Raw genomic sequence first — 23716 nt, forward strand, 5'->3', positions numbered from 1 at the left:
GAAGCATGAATTTACCGACGTGTTTCATAAAGGCTATTTTTCATTTTACAAATTACACACATTAGGAAATAGTCTTCCCAGCGCTATAAGCCTGCATTGCATGACTGTATTGTAGTGTTGTACAAGTTTGAGAGGTCTTGAACCATATGTGTAGTCAGTTTGTGAGATTGTATAGAGACACACGCATGTTGTGTGAACACAGCAGATGAACGTAAGCGAGGTTCAAACAACGCTTACGTCAATGTGCTGCGTCTGCTACTATGCACATGCACTGATGCGCAGACATGGCATTGTCAGCAAGACGGGTGTAGACAAATTTTGAGCCAGTCCTGGTCTTTTTAGAGCAAATGGCATGGTTCAGAGGACGTAATGATTCACCAGCAAAACGAAGTGCGTGATGCAGCACCTTGTTGAAAGGACCTTAAAAAGTGGATTTTTGGGTACTGCTGCTGTTGCACAGATGACCAAGGACAACCATAGGAGGCCATATAAGCAAAAAACGTTTATCTGCCAATAAGTAAACCTGCCATAGATATTTTCCCTAACTTTGATTTGATTGATGATTTGATATGTGGGGTTTAACGTCCCAAAACCACTATATGATTATGAGAGACGCCGTAGTGGAGGGCTCCGGAAATTTAGACCACCTGGGGTTCTTTAACGTGCACCCAAATCTGAGCACACGGGCCTACAACATTTCCGCCTCCATCGGAAATGCAGCCGCCGCAGCCGGGATTCGAACCCGCGCCCTGCGGGTCAGCAGCCGAGTACCTTAGCCACTAGACCACTGCGGCGGGGCATATTTTCCCTAACTTTCAGAGGGCCGATTTTCTCCACCTTATTTTGAAAAAAAAAAATCCAGATGTGCTGGGCACTTCTTAGCTGTAGACATCTCTGAAAGAAATAAGAGTATTTAATGAAAAATCACAAAGTGTGAGTTCTGGTGAATTTCTAAGTATAGCAACTAATTTGCAAATTTCTAATTATAGTGGGCACGGCGGAAGCTCTGCGAATATGTTGCTCAGGAATCCGTTCCTGTTTTTCGTACAGGCCGTGGTCTTCGCTTCATCCACCAGTCACGGGCAGGCGGAGTGCAGCGTTCTCCCGGACAACGAAGATTGGCACCGTGGCAGCTGGAACATGGATTCTTCAAAATGCTGCTTCAACGACGAACTCCTGGGCATGCGCTCTTGGCTACCCCAACCAGCTGCGCAGCTCAGCACGACGTCGATTACGTCAGCGATGGAAGAGAGTATAAATCGCTTGGACCGGGCCATCTTCACCAGTGGGCACGGCGGAAGCTCTGCGAATATGTTGCTCAGGAATCCGTTCCTGTTTTTCGTACAGGTGAGAGACGATCGCAATCTTTCATGTTATCGAGACGACAATGTTTGCCTTGTGCTTCTGCTGTGCCCACGGTCATTGCTTCTTGCGTACTGTGCCGTTTATGAATGCCTGGTTGACTTATTGTCGTCGTGTGGTGATGTTGAGCCTAATCCAGGCCCCACAACAGAAGCAATTCTGAAAACGAGTATCAATGATATTCGCGAGCTGAAAGACAGTTCGAGTGCAGTCAACCAACAATTAAGTAAAACGGTTGATACGCTGACCAGTATCGAAAAAAAAAAAAAACTGGACGACCTTTCTCAAACTGTCGCTTCTAACACAACCAACGTAGATGACCTACAAAAACAAGTAGACGGGCTGACAAAAAAAAATTGACGACCTTGAAAACTGCAGTCGACGAAATAACATGCTTATTTTTGGCGTGACAGAAGAGAACGATGCTGATCAGCCTCTTGGTGAACAAGTGGCAAAGGGCATCTTGGAAGACATAATTCAGGTGCCAAATGTCGCCATCGAGCGCATTCACAGGATTGGCAAGCCAGTGGCAAACACGTGCCGGCCAGTCATTCTGAAGCTAGTTGACGGAAGAGACAAAACTAGGATTCTAAAGAACTGCGGTAATCTATAAGGCACAGAGTTCAGCATTTCGGAGGATTTTTCGCCTCGAGTTCAACAAATACGAAAAAAGCTATGGGCGAGCGCACGAGAAGAACGGAGTAGTGGAGCAAAAGTTGCTTTGATCTTTGACAAGATCAAAGTTAACGGCAAGCTTTATCAGTGGGATGACTAACTGAACTCAAGGGTCCCGGTAGCTGTGCAGTGACAGCAACAAAGCAGCAATCTGGAGCATCAACGAACGCTACCGGCTCCACTTTCTCATGCGGTCCCGTCAACATTTTCTGTAATAAACATAAATGCTCGAAGTGTCGTCAACAAATAGGTCGATCTAGAAAGCGTCCTCATTGCTTCTGATCCCGATGTCACAATCCTTACTGAAACATGGCTTCCAAATGACATTCCCGACTCGGCAGTTTTCCGTCAACGATCCACGTCACAGCTGGTCCAGGATATAAAAGCTACCGTACCACCGGCGGATTTGGGCACTACACCGCATCAGACATGCGTCATTTACCCGTCCTGATTGTGCAGGTTAGTTACCTAGGCAGTGCTGCCGGTCCAAGGAGTAGTGACTACTGTTTGTTCGCGGTGTCGTGCCCACCAAAGTACTGTGCTATGATGAAGCGCTTTATCTGCTCAGTGTCGCGATGTTGTTCCGCTGCTATGTCCTTGCTGCTCTTAATGGCCGGCGATGTAGAGACAAATCCTGGTCCGCCCCCTGTGCAAACAACACAGGAGGGTGTGCTTTCATTAGTATTGGATACCATGCGTAGGCTTGAGACCGGTCAAACGGAAATACTTAATGAGCTGAAGGGCATAAAGGAAAAGCAACGTGCTACAGATATGGCAATTACGCAACTGTCTGGCCGTGTTACGTCACTGGAAAACACAATAGAGTCACTTAGCATACCTAAGCTCAGTGGCCTTGATCCTTCCTTGTGTGACCTGGCTGCGAAACTAAATAAGGTTACAGAAAGATGTGACGATGCTGAGAACAGGTCTCGGCGGTCGAACTTGCTTTTCTTTGGGCTTGAGGATGATGAAAAAGAAAAATGGGATGATTCTGAGCAGAAAATTATTACCTTCTGCTCCCAAAAGCTGGGTGTTACTATCACTGAGAGCCATTTTGAGCGTGTTCATCGACTAGGGAAATTTGCCTTGAATAAGCGCAGACCTATCGTTGCGAAACTTGCATTCTTCAAGGACAAGCAGCGAATTCTTGCATCTGCGCATAAGCTCAAAGGCTCGACTTATTCAATTAGAGAAGACTTTTCTGTTGCGACCAGGTTGGCAAGGCGAAAGTTACTTGAATTTGCCAAGATGCAGGATAAGAGAGGCAAGCTGGTCTTTGATAAACTACTGATTGATCAACAAACGTATGTGTATGATAGTGCGACAGACACTGTTATAGCAGCTGCTAGATAGCTAGGCAGGGATAAAAAAACTCGAGCAATACCTAGACCTAGTCGCAGCAGTTCTCAAACACTATCTTTATTTCTTACTAATATTCGAAGCCTTCTTCCTAAACGTGATGATTTGTGTTCCTTCTTGGAAGATGCTGATAGCGATATTGTTGCACTTACGGAAACCTGGCTGCATCCGAATGTAATGGACAGTGAAATTTTTGCCAACCCAAATAAGTATAGCCTTTATAGACATGACCGCAAAGCTAAAAAAGGCGGTGGTGTTCTTATAGCTATCAAAAAAGGATTAGCGCCGTTTCTGGTGAATACCGACTCCTGCCTTGAAATAGTGTGGGCCGCCTGTACTACATCAACGGCAAAGGTACTGGTTGGCGTCTGCTACCGTCCGCCGGATTCCAATAGTTCCTTCATTGACGAACTTCGAAGTTCCATTACTTCGGCTATCGGTAAATACCCAGCCGACATTACTTACCTGGTTGGTGACTTTAACTTTCCGCAAATAGATTGGTCTCAATTGTCATCTTCTTGCCAAAATGCAACAGAGCTCATAAACCTCACCTTAGACTTCAATTTTTTCCAAGCAATTAATCAGCCAACTCGCGGTACTAATATTCTAGATCTCGTTTTCTGCAATGCTCCTGAGTCAATTGGTGATGTCTTATACCTTGACGGTTTTAGTGATCACAGGCTTATCCAATTACAACTTACCATTCCTCTTGCATTTCAAGGTAGCACGATCACTCAAATCCGCGATTACAATCGAGCTAATTATAAGGATATGAATATTGCACTTAACATAATTTTCGTTCGGACATTTTTACCTTCGTTTTTTGATAGGACCGTTGAGCAGAACTGGGTGCTTTTTAAGAACGTGCTAACAAATTTAGTGCACCGATACGTTCCCGTGGTGTCCATTTCCAATGATAAAACTAATCCCTGGTTTAACAAACATCTGAATCGTCATCGTAATAAAAAGAAGCGTCTTTACAGAAAAGCTAAGCTTGCACCTACATCATCGGCTTGGAAAAAATATCGCGAATGCTTAAAAAGCTACTGTTGCGCCGTTCGAACTTCAAAAAAGAAATATTTTTCCCAGGATCTTCCTTCTCTCTTGAAATCTAATCCTAAAAAGTTTTGGCGTGTTGTGTCTCCTAATAGCATTAGTAATCACATTTCACTGTGTGACGATAAACAGCAGCCACTTGATGATAGCGAATGCCCGCATGTCTTTAACAGATATTTTGCTTCTGTATTTACGAGGGAAGATCATTCCAACATACCCATTGTTCCTGACCATGATTATCAGTACATGAGTGCGATTGATGTCTCCGCTGAAGGTATCGCTAATCTCATAGGAAATCTCAAGATCTCAACCAGTGCTGGAGTTGACAACATTAACTCTAAAATATTAAAAAACACAGTCCTAATATCAAGTAAAATTCTTTGCTATATTTTCAGCAATCATTATCATCAGGCTTATTACCCACGGACTGGAAGATCGCCAAGGTCATCCCAATTTTGAAAAGCGGTAATAAAAATTCCCCGCATAACTACCGACCCATATCACTAACATGCATTTGCTGTAAGTTACTTGAACACATTATCGCCTCCCATATTTACGCTCATCTTGAACATAATTCCTTCTTTTTTCCTCAGCAACACGGTTTCAGAAAAGGACTGTCATGTGACACGCAGCTGCTAGAATTCACAACTGACTTGCACTCTAACATGGACGCTAATCTTCAAACGGATTGTATTTTTTTAGATTTTGCTAAAGCATTTGACTGTGTGGCACACTCGCGTTTATTCTCGAAATTATCAGCTCTCTGTCTGGATTCTTTAACATTATCATGGCTTCGTAACTTTCTTTCTTTCCGTCAGCAGTTTACTTCAGCTAACAGTTTTACCTCATCTCTCTGTGACGTAACATCAGGTGTGCCCCAGGGCAGTGTCCTTGGTCCTTTACTGTTCCTAATATACATTAACGATTTACCCACAGGCATATCTTCTAACCTGCGTCTTTTCGCTGACGACTGCATCATTTACCGCTCAATTAAATCCATCGAAGATCACCTCGTACTTCAAAATGATCTCATATTAATTGCAAAGTGGTGTGACAAATGGCAGATGAATCTTAACTCTACTAAATGCAAGGTTATCACTTTCAGCCGCAAGCGCATCAATTCCGATTTTTCATACCTCATAGATAGCACATTAGTAGCCCAGGCATCATCGTATAAATATTTAGGCGTCCATCTCAAGCACAATCTTTCATGGGACATGCATATTAACACCATTACTGCCAAGGCATCCAGGTCACTTGGATACCTGCGCCGGAACTTGTGGAACTCGCCAAGCAGTCTAAGACAACTCACCTATGAAACCATCGTTCGTCCGCAATTAGAATATGCTTCACCAGTGTGGTCTCCTCATCAAATCTACCTGACTAACAAGCTTGAGTCTGTACAAAACAGAGCCGCTCGTTTCATTACTTCCAACTACAGCCCACATTCCAGCATAACGCAGATCAAACATGACATACCGCTTGTGCCATTAAATGTACGACGTTCCATTTCTCTTTTATCTTTATTCCATAAATATCGCTATAGCATCAGGCCATCTCCCTTACCACTGGAAGCGCCTTCACGCATATCACGCCGCTTGCATAATCAATATAGCATTAAACGCATCAGTGGACGAACTAACACTTTCAATTCATCAGCATTTCCCCGAGCCATTGTTCTATGGAATGATCTTCCCGACAATATTGCATCTATCAGTAACCATCAAGCATTTCTTGACCAATTGCGTAAGCATTTCTTGAAATAGTATCATGTCGTCACCTTTTTTTTTGTCTTTTGTTAATTGCTGTTTTTTGCCATGTGTAAAAATGTGTAACTACACTGTACCCTTTTTTTCTTTTTTTTCAATTAATTGCTGTTTTTTGCCATGTGTAAAAATGTGTACCTACACTGTACCCTTTTTTTCTTTTTTTTTCAATTTTGTTTCCCTGTATTTAATAATGCATTTATCTCTGATATTTTTTGTTTCGTACTTGCTCCCCTTACTCAATGCCCTATCGGGCCCTGTAAGGTATCATGAATAAATGAATAAATAAATACTGAAACATGGCTTCCAAATGACATTCTCGACTCGGCAGTAATTCCTAGCTCTCGTGAAATCGTTCGTCACGACCGAAATGCAAAGGGAGGCGGTGTAGCGATAGTGCTGAAAAAGGGCATGGATTTTAAGGTTTTGTCGCACGGGACGTGCGTCGAAATGACTTGGATAGTTCTTCGGCATAAAAATTTGAGCATGCTCATTGGCGCTGTCTACAGGCCGCCCAATTCCGATACAGCGGTACTCGAAGCTTTGCAAGATTTTTTGCTCGAACAAAGCAAACGTTATACCCACATTCTTGTAGGAAGTGATTTAAATCTGCCAAAAATAAACTGGGATCCCTTTTGCGTTACAACAACCTGCCAGCACTCCGAATTGCTACTTGATATAGCGTTTTCCTGTAGCATGACGCAACTTGTAAAGACTCCTACGCGTGTCACTGCAGGCACGAGTTCGATTCTGGACCTTATTTTTGTTTCTGAGTCTATTTGCAAGTTTAACAACACAATTGAAGTTGTACCAGGTATATCGGACCACGAACTAGTAATATTTAAAACCAACATGTTGTGTACTCCCTCGGCTACCCAAGTATGTAGATTCCTCATTTTAATACTGCTTCGGACGAAAGTATTTTAGACCTCCTAGAGGAGGAGTATGACAAAATTACTAACAAACATCTTCATAATCGCTGTGACGTTAACCAGCTATGGTCGCACTTTAAGACAATCGTTCACAAATGTATAAGTTCGTTCGTTCCGGAGAAAGTCGCCCCGCCGCGGTGGTCTAGTGGCTAAGGTACTCGGCTGCTGACCCGCAGGGCACGGGTTCGAATCCCGGCTGCGGCGGCTGCATTTCCGATGGAGGCGGAAATGTTGTAGGCCCGTGTGCTCAGATTTGGGTGCACGTTAAAGAACCCCAGGTGGTCTAAATTTCTGGAGTCCTCCACTACGGCGTCTCTCATAATCATATAGTGGTTTTGGGACGTTAAACCCCACATATCAATCAATCGTTCCGGAGAAAGTGAAAAAAATACACGGCCGTAGTCCTTGGATTACGCGCGAAATACTCCATCTAAAACGCAAGATAAAACGCCTGTCATGTTCAAAAACACAACCACGTAGTGCTGCTCTGACGAGCCTCCGTGCCGAACTGCGCAACAAGATTAAAAGCTCCAAATTTCATTTCTTCAACGTAAAAATGCACAACTTTCTCACAACCAATCCAAGAAAATTTTGGATGCACCTCTCCGACAAAAAAGTGAAAGTGACAAAAATTAAAACCAAGGACGCGGACGTGACTGATGCCAGCTGCATAGCGACAGCATTTAACGACTACTTCTCTTCTGTTTTTATGCGAACGGGTGACACCCCTCCTGATTTCCACGCAAACAATCTCGAACTGCCAGACTTGATTATAACAGATGAAGGCATCTTGTCAGCTCTACTTCATCTTGACACAAAAAAATCGGCTGGGCCGGATGAAATACCTAATGCTTTTCTTTATCGGTACGCCGAGTGGTGTTTCAAATACTTAGGCTTAATATTTAGGGAAACCCTGTTACAAGGCGAAGTTCCAGTAGATTGGAAGAAGGGTAAATTGGTACCCATTCATAAATCAGGTGATAAATATGACGTGAAAAACTACCGCCCCATTTCGTTGTTATGTACAGCCGGCAAGGTTATGGAACATTTCCTTTTCAAACACTTAAGTACATTTCTGGAGAGTAACCATTTTTTTTCCCCAAATCAACACGGTTTCCGGCAAGGCTTTTCAACCACCACACAGTTAATTCACACTACCGATGACTTTCTAAAAACACTTGACAAAGGTGGACAAATTGATGCGATTTTTTTAGACTTCGAAAAAGCTTTCGACCGAGTTTCCCATTCCCATTTGATGTTTAAAATTCGCCGAATCCTAACCAATGAAAGAATTCTTCGATGGTTTGATTGTTATCTATCCCACCGACACCAACATGTTCGGATAGCAGATAAAAATTTTTCTTCCGCTCCCGTGCATTCTGGGGTACCGCAGGGCTCTGTCCTAGGACCACTTTTATTTTTAGTTTATCTAAACGACATGTCATTCGAATCTACTGTGCAGTGTCGTTTTTTCGCGGATGACTGCGTTGCGTACCTGCCCATTCAATCAAGAACAGATCACTCCACCCTAAATGAATACTTATCGGTTATTACAGCATGGTGTAACTCCTGGAAAATGAGCCTCAACATAGCAAAGGGCGTCAAGATGACCATAACACGTAAAAAAAATCCCTCGGAATTCACTTACATGTTAAACAACACTGCTATATCAACCGTTAACCAGTACAAATACCTTGGTCTGACAATCACTTCTAATTTGAGCTGGAAAACTCATATCGAAGGTATAACATCAGCAGCACTGCGGCGATTGTGGTTCATAAAGCATCGCATGAGGCACTGCACCAGCAAAACAAACTAGTCGCTTACACTACATTGGTACGCCCATTGTTGGAATATGCTGACGTTGTATGGGATCCTCACACACAAACAGAAATATACTTACTAGAACGAGTCCAAAATAGATCCCTTCGGTTTATTTACCACGCGTACAGTAGACACTGTTCAGTCACTGAACTCCGTAATAGATCCGCTCTTCCCACATTGGAGTCCCGTATAAAGCTACATCGCTTAAAATTCCTTTATAACATAGTCAACGGACACTCAGGACTCGCCTTTAACACTTACATGCAGTACAATACATCGCAAAAAACTCGGAACAAGCATGATAACACCATAGTGGTGCCGCTTACAAAAACGAATTCTCGGCAATATTCATTCTTTCCACGAACAATTTCCGACTGGAATGAACTACCTCATGACGTCACCAGCATCGCAGCGCCCGACGCATTCTTATCAGCTGCCACTGCCTGTTTGTAGTAAAAGCTGTCTGGTCGGATGTGCAGATTTCAATTCTTCTAATGATCTTTTTACACTTCGTGTTAGGAACAAAAATTTGGATTGTAGTTTCGATACCGCTCTTGTGTTGCTCCTGTAACCCGAGTATTCATGTTCCACGCAAACCTGTTATGTGGTGATTTCATTTCTGCACCGTGAAGTTTAGTGTTATATGTGGCTGCAAGTATGAAAGTTTGTATCACTCCTGCCTTCGCCACCAAGAGGTGGCTGGAAGTATGCAATAAACAAAATAAATAAATAAAAACTTGAAAAAATGCCGCCAAATCATTTTCACATTCCATCAAATAGGAGTCAATAGCATTGTGAAAAATAGAAGTTTATTGTCCTGGGTCTTGGGCTGTTTCAGCATTGTGAACTGTTTCACGAAGCACCATAAGAGATTTTATTTTTTCTTTAGACAGCCTTATTCTATAATTATTATATGAAATGACTTCGACCCTGTGAAAACCAGCCGACTAGTACTGAAGATGACAGGTACAAGTAAGAAAGGTCTGGAAAAATTATTAGTGCCTAGAGTATGTGCAGAGATGGCGTAGTGGTTAGAACATCAGCCTCGCATGCACGAGGTCCGTGGCTGGAATCCCGGGGCCACGCAACTCCCAACCGGATTAAAAAAGTCCGCGTGGTGATGGAACTGCATAAGGAAGCCTGGAGTGCGGCTTCACCGGTGACCACCGCCGGTAACCCACATCCTCACCAGAGAAGGATGCCACCGAGGTTCAGTACCTAACCTCTACCTCCCACTTGCATACGTCAATTAACTCAAGGCCCTCAGTACCCAGCACCTGCGAAGCAACTGACCATGGCAGTGATCAGATGTGCAACGCAGCAGAGGGTGCTAAGAATCTCTGGATCCGGACAGGCCGCCATTGGAACCTGAACTTGGCAACGTTTAACGCTAGAACCTTATCTAGTGAGGCAAGTCTAGCTGTACTATTTGAGGAGCTAGAGTGCATTAAATGCGATGTAATAAGGCTCAGTGAGATTAGGAGGACATATGAGGCCTATTCGGTGCTAAAGGACGGGCACGTCTTTTGCTGTCGGGGCTGGGCTGACAGAAGAAAACTGGGAGTAGCGTTCCTTACACACAGAAACATAGCTGACAACATACAGGAATACTATAGCATTAATGAAAGGGTGGTAGGTATCGTATTTAAACTCAATAAGAAATACACGATGAATGTGGTACAGGCCTATGCGCCTACGTCCATCATGATGGCGCGTCATTTGAAAACATCTATGAAGAAGTGGAATCGGCAATGACAAAGATAAAAACACAGTATACTATACCGATGGGAGACTTCAATGCAGAATTAGGGAAGAAACAGGTTGGAGACCAGGCAGTAGGATATTATAGCATCGGCACTAGAAATGCCAGAGGGGAGCTACTGGTAGAGTTCGCAGAACGCAATAATTTACGGATTTTAAATACCTTCTACTGAAAGCGAGGGAATCGTAAGTGGACATAGAGGAGCACTAATGGCGAAAATAACAACGAAAGATGCTTTATACTGAGTGCACAGCCAGGCATCGTGCAGGATGTGGAAGTGCTCGGCAAGGTACCATGCAGTAACCATAGAATGGTACGGTCCAGAATTACCCTAGACTTGAAGAAGGAACGACAAAAACTGAAACGCAAGAGGCCAATCAATGAGCTAGCACTGAGTAGGAAAGTACAGGATTTCAGAGTCTCACTTCAGAACAGGTGCTCGGCTCTTTTCGAGGAAAACAGCCTTAGCATCAACGCATTGAATGATAATCTGACGAGTACCATTGCGGAGTGTGCAGTGGAAGTTGGAGGTACTGTAGTTAGACAGGACGGTGGCAAGCTGTCCCAGAAACGAAGAATCTCATTAAATAGCGTCAAAGCATCAAAGCCTCAAGTGCAACAGACAAAATAGAGTTGACAGAGCTTTAGAAGTTGATTATAAGCGTAAGGTGTCCGACGTAAGGAGGTATAACATGGAGAGAAATAAACAAGCTCCGAAGAACGGAGGAAGCGTCAAAGCAGTGAATAGGAAACTTGGGATATGAAAAAACCTGATGTATGCACCAAGGAAACAGGAAGGCAAAGTAACTACCAATATGGATAGGATAGTAAAATCAGCGGAGGAGTTTTATATTGACCTGTACAGTAGCAAGCACAACCACGACCTTAATATAAGAGCTATAGCAGTAACCCAGATGACACCCCACCAGTAATGATAGAAGAAGTCAGAAAAGCCTTGAAGAGCATGCGAAGAGGCAAAGCTGCTGGTGATGACCAGGTAACATCCGATCTGCTGAAAGATGGAGGGCAGATCGTGTTAGAAAAACTAGCGACCCTGGTTACGAGGTGTCTTCTGACGGGAAGAGAACCATAATCTTTGAAGAATGCTAACATCATCCTAATACATAAGAAAGGAGACGACAAGGACTTGAAGAATTACAGGCTGATAAGCTTGCTCTCCGTAGTTTACAAGCTATTCACAAAGGTAACTGCTAACAGAATTAAGACAACATTAGCATTCCATCAACCAAAAGAACAAGCGGAATTTCGAACTGGTTACTCAACAATCGACCGCATTCATACTTTCAACCAGGTAATAGATAAATGCTCAGAATATAGCCAGCCACGATACACAGCCTTCATAGATTACGAAAAGGCGTTTGATTCAGTAGACTTATCAGCAGTCATGCAGACACTGCAGAATCAAGGCGTCGACGAAGCATATATAAACATCCTGGATGGAATCTACAGGGGTGCAACTGTTACCATAGTGCTTTATAAAAAAAAGCAACAGAACAATAATAAAAAAGGGCGTAAGGCAGTGGGATACAATCTTCACAATGCTCTATACCACGTGCTTACAGAACGTTTTCAGAGGCCTAGAATGGGAACAGTTAGCGAAACGAGTTAATAGAGAGTACCTTAGTAACGTACGCTTTGCTGACGACATTTCGTTGCTCAGTAGCTCAGCGGACGAATTGCAACTGATTATTACGGAGTTAGACAAGGAGAACAGATAAGTAGGTGTTAAAATTAATCTGCAGAAAACGAAAGTATTGTACAACAACCTCGGAAGAGAACAGCGCTTCGATATAGGTAAAGGTGCACTTGACGTTGTAAAAGAATATGTCTACATAGGACAGGTAATAACCACGGAGCGGAACCACGAGACTGAAGTAACTGGAAGAATAAAAATGGGGTGGAAAACACTTGGCTAGCACTCTCAAATCATGACAGCTAGATTGCCACTATCCCCCAAGAGAAAGGTGTATAACAGGTGCAACTCGCCGGTACTTAGCTACGGAGCACGAACCTTGAGACTTACAAAGAAGGTTCAGCTTAAATTGAGGACGACGCAGCGAGCAATGGAAAGGAAAATGGTAGGTGTAACCTTAAGAGACAAGAAGAAATCAGAGTGGATTAGGGAACAAACCGGGGCTAAGAATATCATAGTTGAAATCAAGAGGAAATGTACATAGGCCGGGCATCTTGCACGTAGAGAGGACAACCACTGGTCATTAAGGGTAACTAACTGAATTCCTAGAGAATGCACGCGGGTTAGAGGGAGAAAGAAGATTATGTGGGCAGATGAGATTAAGACGTTTGCGGGTGTAAATTGGCAGCAGCAAGCACAGAACCCAGATGATTGGCAGAACATGGGAGAGGCTTTTGTCCTGCAGTGGACGTAGTCAGGCTGCTGCTGCTGCTGCTGCTGCTGATGATGATGATGGAACATGCGAAACGGCCACGAGCATGCTATGACCATTGCATGTAGTGATGTTTTCCATGATACACATATCCAGATTGCGATGTTCGGACGAGTCATTTACCTTCGTCATCCATTCACCGCACGTAATACCCAAATACGGCATATGTAATGTTTGCGAAACGTTTGGGAGTGAATCATGAGCGTGGTATGTATTCATGTTCTTGCATGACATACATGTTATGATTATCATTTTTTCACCAGTCGTATACCTTCATCATACAATGACATCACGTAACGCCAAATTTGGTATATGTGAAGCTAGCGAAACGGCCGTGAGCGCACCATGAGCGTAGTATGATGATATACGGGGTTTAATGTCCCAAAGCAACTATATGATAATGAGAGACGCCGTAGTGGAGGGCTCCGTAAATTTCGACCGTCTGGGGTTCTTTAACGTGCACCCAAATCTGAGCAAACCTGCCTACAGCATTTTCGCATCTATCGAAAATGCAGCCACCGCCGCCGGGATTCGATCCCGCCATCTGCGAGTCAGCAGACGTATGGCCGTAGCATGTTGTCATGTTTCACATTACACGCATGTCAAGATTATCCTGTTTGGACGAGTCATTTACTTTCGTCGTCAGTTCGCGTCACGTAAAACCAAATTTGGTATATTTGAAGCTAGCGAAACGGCCGCGAGAGCATCATGAGCATGGCGTGTAGTCATGACTTGAATCACATGCATGTCATAATTTCCACGTTAGAGCCTGTCACTCATGTTTGACATGCAGTCATGTCATACCATACCAGTTTTGCAATATTTTGTGTGAACGAAACTACCACCCTATGAGCAATAGCTTGGCATTCTGCACATATATGACATGATTTTCATGTTACGACTAGTCACCTATACTCGTCATGCAGCGGTGTTGTGCCATATCAATTTGGTATGATCCCATTATCGAAATAGCCGGGAGAGCCAAAAGCTGTAGGCGGATAGATAGATAGACATAGATAGATAGATAGATAGATAGATAGATAGATAGATAGATAGATAGATAGATAGATAGATAGATAGATACGGCTAAATTCGCCGAAATTCGCGAACAAATACTGCGCATTCAAAAGAAGGGAGGAGAGAGGAGGGTCATTGCCTGAATGAATACAAGCGCTCATTGAAAGGCAACACCGAAATCCACACGTTTCTCGACAATTCACAACATGGAAGCAAGCATAACTATCGCGACACCCTCTGTAATTCAAGCATAATGATCACGCTACTAGAGAGATTGCTGAGGCTTACTATATCAACACAGAAAGTGAATCAATGTGAAAGAATGCCTCAAATAGCAGTACATGACAATAAAACTTCTCACCTGAATCGATTGAATATAGAGCAAACGAGTGCACATGCGATCATTGTTATAATGTTTTGTATTATTTCTGGAGCACGTGCCTTTGGCTATCGTGATGTAAGAGCACGTGGTGCTTGGTAATGATTTAAAATAGCGTGCGTTATTTTTAATAAAGTTGGTTGTGAGACGCGCTGTGTGGTCTGTATTACTTATATTCTACTCGTATGTCCTCGTTGCCACGGTGCCCGTTTCTAAAATGCATTAGAGAGCATCTATACGTTCCAAGCCCCATGCGCAATAAGCAATCGAGAATGCCCAGTGAGTGATTAGTGAAACAGATGGGCGCAATGCAGAAATAACGGCATCTGCTGTTTGGAATCGATCAGAAATTATTGGGTGGCAAGCAAAGCACGCCGGCCCTGATTTAATTCCAAAGCGGTTATCTGCACGGCTTATTGCTAGCCGCGATTATATCAGTAGCACTTCGCAGTGTGTGCGAGACGTGATGAACCCCGAGGGCACTCACATGTCCTATCCAGCTGTGGCCAAAACTTTGTGTCCATCGCTAATCACTAGGTGAATCACTGTCGACAATGTCCTCCGACACAGATGTCTGCGGTACCGCAACGGCGACACTTCTATTTATTATAAACATGGATACAGCTAAGACAAACAATGAAAGCGCGAGCACCACTACTGAAATCTGTGGAAGGGTTCTATAGTCCTGCTTGTATAAGCATAACTACTACATTACAGTGAAAAAGAAAAGATTATTGCACCTTAATCTACCCTTAACCCTCCTCAAGAGAAATGCATGTAAAGCCTGAATCTTGCCAGTACTTACCAACGGAGCGGAAAACTGAAAGATTACAAAAGGGATTCAGCCTGAATCGACGACGCAGCGAGCGATAGAAAGGAAAATGATAGGTGTAATCTCAAGAGACAATAAGAGAGCAGAGTGTGTGAGCGAAGAAAGCAGTGTTAAGGATATCATAGTGTAAATCAAGAAGTGGACATGCGTCGGGCACGTGACACGTAGGCAACATAACCACTGGTCATTAAGGATAACCGACTAGATTCTCCCCGCCGCGGTGTTCTAGTGGCTAAGGTACTCGGCTGCTGACCCGCAGGTGGCGGGATCGAATACCGATTGTGGCGGCTGCATTTCCGATGGAGGCTGAAATGCTGTAGGCCCGTGTGCTCAGATTTGGGTGCACGTTAAAGAACTCCAGGTGATCGAAATTTCCGGAGCCTTCCACTACGGCGTCTTTCATATTCATACGGTAATTTATGGACGTTAAACCCCACATATCAATCAAATCAACCACGTACCACAACGAGAGGGGTCAGAGCAAAAGAGAAACGCCGCTTCTTGTGTCGGTCGCAAGAGATGTTTGTAAACCGAAAGATTTTGTTTTCTCTTGTAGTATTCATCGCACAGATATTGTGCTGAATGTCATACTTTTGGCATCAGCACACCCTCTCCTGAATAAGTACCGAACGTGTCTGTGAAGACAGATGTTCGAAAGAGAACAAATAAAACTGCACAAACTTTACAAATGAGTGAAGAACAGTTTCTCTGCATCCTCTAGATAGTGTGTGTGTGCATGCGTGTGTGGGTAAATAAAGAATGAACAAAATTTACCTTATTAATTTCGTCACTTTGTTGATCCATCAAATTCTGCTCTTATAGATCGACCACACATTCAATAGCGCACAATATTTGACTTTTTTCATGGAAAAAATGGCTCACAGGTGAATCGCTAAATGCTCTAGAGCGCATTGCATTACTTAAACCAGCGCCTTTTTGACCCAAAAGGCACAATAAAGAGCATCGCTGCAAACGCTTTATCTTTCAATGGGAGACGATGGTGGCAATGAATTCACAGCCTCCCGTACCAATGCCACGTAGAAGAATACTTTTCTAGGTGGCATTGGCCTAGCCCAGTTCGCGAACAACGGTTTCGCTCAAGGGCGCTGGTTTACCGGATTCTCCACTCTCGCTGTTTCAGGCGCCGCGATAGCTCCACGGTACATAAAACGGACTGCGCCCGCTCCACTCCGCTGAAAGTGAGCTACGGTGATGAATCAAAATGAATAAATAAATATATGTCGAGCCTACAAACGTTTCTCTCTCTCTCTTTCTCTTCCAATCTTAAAGAAATTGGGAGATGCCACGTACACTGAAAATCGACGATATGCGAGGCAAGAATGAAAAAGGCTGATATGCCACTTTAAATTAGCACAACGTTTCGATGCGGCCATAAATTATCCCGTACATGACATCCATGTCGGGATTATACTGGTTGCGCATGGCATTTGTGTTCGTCGTCCATTCACGTCACGTAACACAAAAGTTGGTATATGTTAAGCTAGCGAAACGGCTGAGAACGTAACAGCGTAGCATGTATTCATGTTTTACGTGACATGCATGTCATGATTATCATGCTGTGAAGTGTCATATACCTTGATAATCCATTCACGTCACGTTGAATTTTGAGTGATATGTTAGGTTTAACTTCCACAATACACCATATGATTATGAGAGGCGCTTTTGTGCAGGGCTTCGGAAATTTAGACCACTTGGGCTTCCTTCACCAGCACCCAAATCTGAGCACACGGACCTACAGCATTTTCGTCTCCATCGAAAATGCAGCCGCCGTAGCTAAGATTCGATCCCACGACCTGCGGGTCAGCAGCCCCAGTACTTTAGCCACTAGATCACCGCGGCAGGGCCATTCACGTCACGTAATACCAAATTTAGTATATGTGAAACTATTGAACTGGATTATTATTGGTTGCGGTAGAAAAGAACCATACTAATCAACATACCTCCGATGCAGATGGGGGCACTGAAGAAAAAGTACGTGAGGAAGGGGATTACGCACTCTAGCAGGGTCCCCGCGCCGCCTCGTAGGATACCTTGAAGAGATGAGAAAGAAAAGAAAAATACTGCTTTAGCTTACTTGTACACATAAGTGTGCCAGTTTAAAATGATATTTTAAAACAAATTTAGGTTTTCTGAAATTCACTGTGCATTCGGGGTCACATAAATGTTGACTCTCAGTAAACAAAAAATCTCGTAAACCGAACTTTTCTTCGAACAAGGGCTCCTGACAAGATTGGTTTCCTACTTGTATTCTTAGTATTCTCAGTACTGGTATTTTGTGGTTACATTCAACAAAGTTCTACAGCATGTCTCACTCTAAGGTTATCAAAAAATAACTGCGTGTAGTAATGATTCAAGGCAAGATTCGGTGATATAAAGCATATCTGAAAACTGCATATACCTCAGACAGCTTCCTGAGATACTTGGAAGCATGAATTTACCGACGTGTTTCATAAAGGCTATTTTTCATTTTACAAATTACACACATTAGGAAATAGTCTTCCCAGCGCTATAAGCCTGCATTGCATGACTGTATTGTAGTGTTGTACAAGTTTGAGAGGTCTTGAACCATATGTGTAGTCAGTTTGTGAGATTGTATAGAGACACACGCATGTTGTGTGAACACAGCAGATGAACGTAAGCGAGGTTCAAACAACGCTTACGTCAATGTGCTGCGTCTGCTACTATGCACATGCACTGATGCGCAGACATGGCATTGTCAGCAAGACGGGTGTAGACAAATTTTGAGCCAGTCCTGGTCTTTTTAGAGCAAATGGCATGGTTCAGAGGACGTAATGATTCACCAGCAAAACGAAGTGCGTGATGCAGCACCTTGTTGAAAGGACCTTAAAAAGTGGATTTTTGGGTACTGCTGCTGTTGCACAGATGACCAAGGACAACCATAGGAGGCCATATAAGCAAAAAACGTTTATCTGCCAATAAGTAAACCTGCCATAGATATTTTCCCTAACTTTGATTTGATTGATGATTTGATATGTGGGGTTTAACGTCCCAAAACCACTATATGATTATGAGAGACGCCGTAGTGGAGGGCTCCGGAAATTTAGACCACCTGGGGTTCTTTAACGTGCACCCAAATCTGAGCACACGGGCCTACAACATTTCCGCCTCCATCGGAAATGCAGCCGCCGCAGCCGGGATTCGAACCCGCGCCCTGCGGGTCAGCAGCCGAGTACCTTAGCCACTAGACCACTGCGGCGGGGCATATTTTCCCTAACTTTCAGAGGGCCGATTTTCTCCACCTTATTTTGAAAAAAAAAATCCAGATGTGCTGGGCACTTCTTAGCTGTAGACATCTCTGAAAGAAATAAGAGTATTTAATGAAAAATCACAAAGTGTGAGTTCTGGTGAATTTCTAAGTATAGCAACTAATTTGCAAATTTCTAATTATAGTGGGCACGGCGGAAGCTCTGCGAATATGTTGCTCAGGAATCCGTTCCTGTTTTTCGTACAGGCCGTGGTCTTCGCTTCATCCACCAGTCACGGGCAGGCGGAGTGCAGCGTTCTCCCGGACAACGAAGATTGGCACCGTGGCAGCTGGAACATGGATTCTTCAAAATGCTGCTTCAACGACGAACTCCTGGGCATGCGCTCTTGGCTACCCCAACCAGCTGCGCAGCTCAGCACGACGTCGATTACGTCAGCGATGGAAGAGAGTATAAATCGCTTGGACCGGGCCATCTTCACCAGTGGGCACGGCGGAAGCTCTGCGAATATGTTGCTCAGGAATCCGTTCCTGTTTTTCGTACAGGTGAGAGACGATCGCAATCTTTCATGTTATCGAGACGACAATGTTTGCCTTGTGCTTCTGCTGTGCCCACGGTCATTGCTTCTTGCGTACTGTGCCGTTTATGAATGCCTGGTTGACTTATTGTCGTCGTGTGGTGATGTTGAGCCTAATCCAGGCCCCACAACAGAAGCAATTCTGAAAACGAGTATCAATGATATTCGCGAGCTGAAAGACAGTTCGAGTGCAGTCAACCAACAATTAAGTAAAACGGTTGATACGCTGACCAGTATCGAAAAAAAAAAAAAACTGGACGACCTTTCTCAAACTGTCGCTTCTAACACAACCAACGTAGATGACCTACAAAAACAAGTAGACGGGCTGACAAAAAAAATTGACGACCTTGAAAACTGCAGTCGACGAAATAACATGCTTATTTTTGGCGTGACAGAAGAGAACGATGCTGATCAGCCTCTTGGTGAACAAGTGGCAAAGGGCATCTTGGAAGACATAATTCAGGTGCCAAATGTCGCCATCGAGCGCATTCACAGGATTGGCAAGCCAGTGGCAAACACGTGCCGGCCAGTCAATCTGAAGCTAGTTGACGGAAGAGACAAAACTAGGATTCTAAAGAACTGCGGTAATCTAAAAGGCACAGAGTTCAGCATTTCGGAGGATTTTTCGCCTCGAGTTCAACAAATACGAAAAAAGCTATGGGCGAGCCCACGAGAAGAACGGAGTAGTGGAGCAAAAGTTGCTTTGATCTTTGACAAGATCAAAGTTAACGGCAAGCTTTATCGGTGGGATGACTAACTGAACTCAAGGGTCCCGGTAGCTGTGCAGTGACAGCAACAAAGCAGCAATCTGGAGCATCAACGAACGCTACCGGCTCCACTTTCTCATGCGGTCCCGTCAACATTTTCTGTAATAAACATAAATGCTCGAAGTGTCGTCAACAAATCGGTCGATCTAAAAAGCGTCCTCATTGCTTCTGATCCCGACGTCACAATCCTTACTGAAACATGGCTTCCAAATGACATTCCCGACTCGGCAGTAATTCCTAGCTCTCGTGAAATCGTTCGTCACGACCGAAATGCAAAGGGGGGCGGTGTAGCGATAGTGCTGAAAAAGGGCATGGATTTTAAGGTTTTGTCGCACGGGACGTGCGTCGAAATGACTTGGATAGTTATTCGGCATAAAAATTTGAGCATGCTCATTGGCGCTGTCTACAGGCCGCCCAATTCCGATACAGCGGTACTCGAAGCTTTGCAAGATTTTTTGCTCGAACAAAGCAAACGTTATACCCACATTCTTGTAGGAAGTGATTTAAATCTGCCAAAAATAAACTGGGATCCCTTTTGCGTTACAACAACCTGCCAGCACTCCGAATTGCTACTTGATATAGCGTTTTCCTGTAGCATGACGCAACTTGTAAAGACTCCTACGCGTGTCACTGCAGGCACGAGTTCGATTCTGGACCTTATTTTTGTTTCTGAGTCTATTTGCAAGTTTAACAACACAATTGAAGTTGTACCAGGTATATCGGACCACGAACTAGTAATATTTAAAACCAACATGTTGTGTACTCCCTCGGCTACCCAAGTATGTAGATTCCTCATTTTAATACTGCTTCGGACGAAAGTATTTTAGACCTCCTAGAGGAGGAGTATGACAAAATTACTAACAAACATCTTCATAATCGCTGTGACGTTAACCAGCTATGGTCGCACTTTAAGACAATCGTTCACAAATGTATAAGTTCGTTCGTTCCGGAGAAAGTCGCCCCGCCGCGGTGGTCTAGTGGCTAAGGTACTCGGCTGCTGACCCGCAGGGCACGGGTTCGAATCCCGGCTGCGGCGGCTGCATTTCCGATGGAGGCGGAAATGTTGTAGGCCCGTGTGCTCAGATTTGGGTGCACGTTAAAGAACCCCAGGTGGTCTAAATTTCTGGAGTCCTCCACTACGGCGTCTCTCATAATCATATAGTGGTTTTGGGACGTTAAACCCCACATATCAATCAATCGTTCCGGAGAAAGTGAAAAAAATACACGGCCGTAGTCCTTGGATTACGCGCGAAATACTCCATCTAAAACGCAAGATATAAAACGCCTGTCATGTTCAAAAACACAACCACGTAGTGCTGCTCTGACGAGCCTCCGTGCCGAACTGCGCAACAAGATTAAAAGCTCCAAATTTCATTTCTTCAACGTAAAAATGCACAACTTTCTCACAACCAATCCAAGAAAATTTTGGATGCACCTCTCCGACAAAAAAGTGAAAGTGACAAAAATTAAAACCAAGGACGCGGACGTGACTGATGCCAGCTGCATAGCGACAGCATTTAACGACTACTTCTCTTCTATTTTTATGCGAACGGGTGACACCCCTCCTGATTTCCACGCAAACAATCTCGAACTGCCAGACTTGATTATAACAGATGAAGGCATCTTGTCAGCTCTACTTCATCTTGACACAAAAAAATCGGCTGGGCCGGATGAAATACCTAATGCTTTTCTTTATCGGTACGCCGAGTGGTGTTCCAAATACTTAGGCTTAATATTTAGGGAAACCCTGTTACAAGGCGAAGTTCCAGTAGATTGGAAGAAGGGTAAATTGGTATCCATTCATAAATCAGGTGATAAATATGACGTGAAAAACTACCGCCCCATTTCGTTGTTATGTACAGCCGGCAAGGTTATGGAACATTTCCTTTTCAAACACTTAAGTACATTTCTGGAGAGTAATCATTTTTTTCCCCAAATCAACATGGTTTCCGGCAAGGCTTTTCAACCACCACACAGTTAATTCACACTACCGATGACTTTCTAAAAACACTTGACAAAGGTGGACAAATTGATGCGATTTTTTTAGACTTCGAAAAAGCTTTCGACCGAGTTTCCCATTCCCATTTGATGTTTAAAATTCGCCGAATCCTAACCAATGAAAGAATTCTTCGATGGTTTGATTGTTATCTATCCCACCGACACCAACATGTTCGGATAGCAGATAAAAATTTTTCTTCCGCTCCCGTGCATTCTGGGGTACCGCAGGGCTCTGTCCTAGGACCACTTTTATTTTTAGTTTATCTAAACGACATGTCATTCGAATCTACTGTGCAGTGTCGTTTTTTCGCGGATGACTGCGTTGCGTACCTGCCCATTCAATCAAGAACAGATCACTCCACCCTAAATGAATACTTATCGGTTATTACAGCATGGTGTAACTCCTGGAAAATGAGCCTCAACATAGCAAAGGGCGTCAAGATGACCATAACACGTAAAAAAAATCCCTCGGAATTCACTTACATGTTAAACAACACTGCTATATCAACCGTTAACCAGTACAAATACCTTGGTCTGACAATCACTTCTAATTTGAGCTGGAAAACTCATATCGAAGGTATAACATCAGCAGCACTGCGGCGATTGTGGTTCATAAAGCATCGCATGAGGCACTGCACCAGCAAAACAAACTAGTCGCTTACACTACATTGGTACGCCCATTGTTGGAATATGCTGACGTTGTATGGGATCCTCACACACAAACAGAAATATACTTACTAGAACGAGTCCAAAATAGATCCCTTCGGTTTATTTACCACGCGTACAGTAGACACTGTTCAGTCACTGAACTCCGTAATAGATCCGCTCTTCCCACATTGGAGTCCCGTAGAAAGCTACATCGCTTAAAATTCCTTTATAACATAGTCAACGGACACTCAGGACTCGCCTTTAACACTTACATGCAGTACAATACATCGCAAAAAACTCGGAACAAGCATGATAACACCATAGTGGTGCCGCTTACAAAAACGAATTCTCGGCAATATTCATTCTTTCCACGAACAATTTCCGACTGGAATGAACTACCTCATGACGTCACCAGCATCGCAGCGCCCGACGCATTCTTATCAGCTGCCACTGCCTGTTTGTAGTAAAAGCTGTCTGGTCGGATGTGCAGATTTCAATTCTTCTAATGATCTTTTTACACTTCGTGTTAGGAACAAAAATTTGGATTGTAGTTTCGATACCGCTCTTGTGTTGCTCCTGTAACCCGAGTATTCATGTTCCACGCAAACCTGTTATGTGGTGATTTCATTTCTGCACCGTGAAGTTTAGTGTTATATGTGGCTGCAAGTATGAAAGTTTGTATCACTCCTGCCTTCGCCACCAAGAGGTGGCTGGAAGTATGCAATAAACAAAATAAATAAATAAAAACTTGAAAAAATGCCGCCAAATCATTTTCACATTCCATCAAATAGGAGTCAATAGCATTGTGAAAAATAGAAGTTTATTGTCCTGGGTCTTGGGCTGTTTCAGCATTGTGAACTGTTTCACGAAGCACCATAAGAGATTTTATTTTTTCTTTAGACAGCCTTATTCTATAATTATTATATGAAATGACTTCGACCCTGTGAAAACCAGCCGACTAGTACTGAAGATGACAGGTACAAGTAAGAAAGGTCTGGAAAAATTATTAGTGCCTAGAGTATGTGCAGAGATGGCGTAGTGGTTAGAACATCAGCCTCGCATGCACGAGGTCCGTGGCTGGAATCCCGGGG

General features: G+C 43.6%; 2 protein-coding genes across 7 annotated transcripts in view; one reads left to right on the top strand and one right to left on the bottom strand.

Annotated features, from left to right (window-relative positions):
• Positions 1–23716, bottom strand: part of LOC119176224 (protein-L-histidine N-pros-methyltransferase) — a 240209-nt gene that overhangs the window by 198065 nt on the left and 18428 nt on the right. For all 6 annotated transcript variants that reach the window (XM_075877270.1, XM_075877267.1, XM_075877268.1 and 3 more), the window contains exon 2: positions 17352–17441. The gene's annotated coding sequence lies outside the window, so the exon portion shown is untranslated. The remainder of the gene's footprint in view (positions 1–17351; positions 17442–23716) is intronic.
• Positions 666–19969, top strand: LOC142775060 (uncharacterized). Its single transcript, XM_075876377.1, has 2 exons — positions 666–1347; positions 18884–19969. Exons 1-2 carry the CDS (start codon positions 1015–1017, stop codon positions 19967–19969), a joined length of 1419 nt encoding a protein of 472 aa, XP_075732492.1. The 5' UTR covers positions 666–1014.

The sequence above is a fragment of the Rhipicephalus microplus genome, chromosome X (assembly GCF_043290135.1).
Source record: "Rhipicephalus microplus isolate Deutch F79 chromosome X, USDA_Rmic, whole genome shotgun sequence".
NCBI classification, from domain to species: domain Eukaryota; kingdom Metazoa; phylum Arthropoda; class Arachnida; order Ixodida; family Ixodidae; genus Rhipicephalus; species Rhipicephalus microplus.